General features: G+C 44.2%; 1 protein-coding gene across 1 annotated transcript; it reads right to left on the bottom strand.

The window, feature by feature from the left end:
- Positions 1–465: 465 nt before the first annotated feature.
- On the bottom strand, positions 466–2,805 carry LOC125508146 (uncharacterized). Its single transcript, XM_087525668.1, has 3 exons — positions 2,507–2,805; positions 2,187–2,406; positions 466–867 (listed from the first exon to the last, which is right to left on the bottom strand). The coding sequence occupies exons 1-3, from the start codon at positions 2,707–2,709 to the stop codon at positions 652–654; spliced, it is 639 nt and encodes a 212-aa protein (XP_087381794.1). The 5' UTR covers positions 2,710–2,805; the 3' UTR covers positions 466–651.
- Positions 2,806–4,262: the final 1,457 nt, after the last annotated feature.

Genomic DNA, 4,262 nt, shown 5'->3' with positions numbered 1-4,262 from the left:
TAAAATTTCAAGCATTTTTTAAGAACAGGAACAATTTCTAAGTAAATTTTGAAGATTTTTTCTTTTTTTAATTTGTGAGTTTTTGAAAAAAAAGGAACTGAAAAAACGGGAAAGCAAACCAAAACAAAATACAAAAATAAAACAGATAGAACAGTATTAAAAAAAGGTTCAGAAACCTTCCTAATGAGCCGCCCCATCTCGTACGCTAGTGAGCGATCAGAAGCTTAATGCTCACAACAAGCGATACATAGCATTTGTGGAGCCTGTGTAGGATATATTCTGTAACTGCAGGGCGCTGCCGTAGGAGCCAGACTGGGCGGATGGGAATGCCACTCCCCCAACCCTAAAACTCCTTGTACGAACTTCACACAAAGCAATTCAGCTATCGACGCTCAAAAAAAAAAATCAGCTATCGGGGATTTGAGGAAAGTTCTCACGAGACATACTATTAGCATTTGGCAGCAGTAACGGGGTAACCGGTAACGTTTCCTCCAGCAAGTTGTTTCAAGTACAATCATCCAAAGTCAAGTCTACAATTAAATCTGTTTGCAAGCTCATAACATGTAGCCGCTTTTAGAACGAAGCATAGGCATATTGTGATGATACTAGATTCAACCGTGTGTCCGTGGTCAAGCTGGGTGCCTGTACACTTCACAGCTCAAGCTTGCTGGCAAGGTACCAGGAGTGCATGGCAAGGCTGCCGAACGACAAGATGTTGGCCAGCGATGAGAGACCGTGGATCATCCCAAACTTCTTGTTCATCGCAGCGAGGGTAGGGTTGCTTTTTGCCGTCTTGACGTTCTTTGACCACCCGACCTCGTCACCGATGCTAAGCTCTCTCTCGATCTTGTGCCTCTTCTTCATCATCTGCAATGAGCAAGCATACAACTAGTTCAAGCAGCTGTGTATACCAGAAAATGCAAGGAAATAGGAAAAGTGTGCCTTCTAGTTTATCAAAGTACAATTCCCATTCACCTAGGTTCACTTCACACAATAAAAAATGTGTTCCTTTTCTCACAATTCATATCAACGTTTCTTCATATAAGTACATCATTCTAGACGTTGTCACATACTGATATTAAGCTAACAATTAAGCATGAGTGCAAATCTTGGAATATGAATGGCCCAACAAATGGTGTCAAGATGTGGCCAATTATTTTGCTTATAAACTTCAGGTTTTCTTAATTTCCATTGCCACTTACATTCTTTTAATGTATGGATGAAGACTACTGCATCTTGCCTAGCAATCTAGCTAAAACTGTTTTTCTTCCATTGTAGATGCAGGTTTTTCCTGCCCTGATGTGCATGGATCCATCTAATTCCATAAAAAGAATGCTAGCAATAATATGGGCAGTTGGTGCACCGACAGATCTATATTGAGTACTGAAACTGTACCATTAATAGACCATTAACTAAACAAGGCTGCCCAACCACAATGTGAGACTAATAAATTCAGAGAACAGTTTTACAATTGTACTGTACATTATACAAGGCATATTTACACCAAATATTGGTTTTAGAAATAAGTATCATATCATAGAAAGCATAATCACATGAAGAAAACTGGGCACAGAGTATAGCAGTGAGCAGAATATTACAAGATGCATGATTGCATGAAAAGATAGCCTAGACAAGCATTTAACATTAAGTTACAGCAAATATTTGGTTGAAGTACTGCCAACGACCAAAAGCAATAAAATGACAACGGCAGAATCAAGATAGCCCACCCAAAATAAAGGTTTGCCACAAACTGCAACCTTCGAACACCTCCAGTACACAAATAGCATGTCACTAAACTATCAACCAACATAGAAGTACTAGCAAAGTAAATATACTTTTATCAGCTTTGCCCTCTGTTTACATGATGTTACATTCAACAGATAATGCCACTATGCTGCTAAGTATATATGGCATGCAACTGCAAATTAGATGATGAGTATAACATGCGAACAGAACATTATATGTTCACCATACGAATTGCTGATTGCTGCTAAGTAGTCCTTGGTACAAATCCCAGGGTCAATTGCTTATTCGGAGCAATGACAACAATCAATAACTTCAGTTATCTAGTCCAGTTTACAGAGGGTGGATCTAATATTTGTTTTATCTTGCAGGGAATTTACCAAGAGATCTCCTGGGGGGGGGGGGGGGGGGGGGGGGGGGGGAGGGGAGGGAGGGGCGTTTACCTCAATGGTCATGGGGGTGAAGACCAGCAGGTTGGAGAGGTTGAAGCCGAGCGCGGAGATGAGGAAGCCAAGCTGGTAGCGCTCCACGGCGGAGGCGGCCTTCCACGGGTGGAGGTAGGCGAAGGCGGCGACGGAGACGGCGGCGCAGGCGGAGATGAGCGTGAAGTAGGCCGGGAACATCTTCCCCTGCAGGTTCCCGAACTGGTGCCTCGGCAGATTCCTTGGAGGATTCAGTAAAAGCGAATCGATCAGCTCAAGAGATTTCGTTCGTTTTTCAAAAAATTGGGGGAATTTGAGCATGGGGGGAAGCAGATGATTACTTGAACATGATGATTCCGCCGATGAAGGTAGCCCAGAGCGCAGCGCCCCAGCAGGTGGCGAAGCAGAGGAGGTGGGACACCTTGGCGGCCGTGACGGCGGTGGCGCCGGAGCCGGAGCGGTCGCCGACGAGGACATCTGGGGCGAAGAGGACGCCCGCCGCGAAGAAGCACACCGCAGACAGGAACCGTGTCGCCCACGCCATCGCTCGCCGATTGCTAGAGGGGGGAGGAGGAGAGGGAGGGAGAGTCGACGCGTCGTTTATGTGAGAGAGAACTCAGGAAGGAGGTAGTTGATGATGTGTTTTGGGGGCTCGGGGCCTTCTAGAAGCTTCATATAACACTAGCACCAACCATACTCAGAAGTTCTTTGTTTTTAGAGTAAAGCCAACTTTATTATAGTATTTTATTTCTGTCAAAAAATAATAATTATATTAATCAAAAACCACAACTAGTGGGACACAATTTTGGTCATACCATACCCATAGGCAATGTTGAGGATAATTATCATCTTGGTTGGTGGGGATTAGAGATTAATCAGAAATCATCTGATTAATTGATTTTATTGGTCCAAATCTCAGGTTTCTAACACTAAAATACGCTATATTCAACGCTAAAACAATATTTGGTAGAAGTGTTACCTTGATTTCTATCCTTTTAATCCTCATATAATGACAAACAAAATAAGACAACAATACATATTGCATAAGAAGGTCCACAAAACACATATATACATACTTTTCTTTTTTGCAAACATAGTGCTATGAATAGGTCCGATTTATCGGTAGATTCCCTGAAGATAGGGCATAATCTTATCGTTCACCCCCGAGTAGCGATAAATCAAAAGATTAATCGTTGAATTGAAAGATTTTTTTAAACAATGCTCATAAGTACTCCTCTGAATAAAATGATTTTATATTTTTTTACACAGAGAGTATGTCACTAATATATAAATCTTAGAGCAAATTTAACATTAACTCACCCAATAAGTTATAGTAGTATACCTATTGGCATGTTTGTTTTTTAGGGAAATTGAGTTTTTCCTTATGTAAAGGTATAAGGGCATCTCCAACGGCGATCCGCAAATGTCCTTTTCTTCGTTGGTCTTGCCGAACACTGCCTCGCATGCCTCATTGCACTCCTTGTAGGCGGCCGCCACCTCCGCCACCCGCTAGCGGTATCGCCAGCGGGCGAGGCGGATCTCGCCGGAGGAGCGATAGGAGTCAAGCAACGCCTCCTACTCTGCCAGGTCCGCATCCGGCGCGATCGCCCTGCCGGCGGCGAGCTGCTCCTCCGCCTGCTCCTCCCACACCATGTCCATGTTGGGGAACGTAGCATGCAATTTTAAAAAAATTCCTACGATCACGCAAGATCTATCTAGGAGATGCATAGCAACGAGAGGGGGAGAGTGTGTCCACGTATTCTCGTAGACCGAAAGAGAAAGCGTTAGGTTAACGTGGTTGATGTAGTCGAACGTCTTCACGATCTAACCGATCCAAGTACAGAACGTACGACACCTCCGTGTTCAGCACACGTTCAGCTCGATGACGTCCCTCGAGCTCTTGATCCAGTAGAGGGTCGAGGGAGAGTTCCGACAGCACGGCGGCGTGATGACGATGATGGTGATGTGATCTGCGCAGGGCTTCGCCTAAGCACTACGACAATATGCCCGAAAGAGTAAGCTATGGAGGGGGGGCACCACACACGGCTAAGAGAAATCTTGGTGTGTCTTTTGGGTGCCCCCACCCACGTATATAAA

This window comes from Triticum urartu, chromosome 5A (genome assembly GCF_056163025.1).
Source record: "Triticum urartu cultivar PI428250 chromosome 5A, HENAU_Tu73, whole genome shotgun sequence".
NCBI classification, from domain to species: domain Eukaryota; kingdom Viridiplantae; phylum Streptophyta; class Magnoliopsida; order Poales; family Poaceae; genus Triticum; species Triticum urartu.
This window is presented reverse-complemented; position numbering and strand designations above follow the sequence as displayed.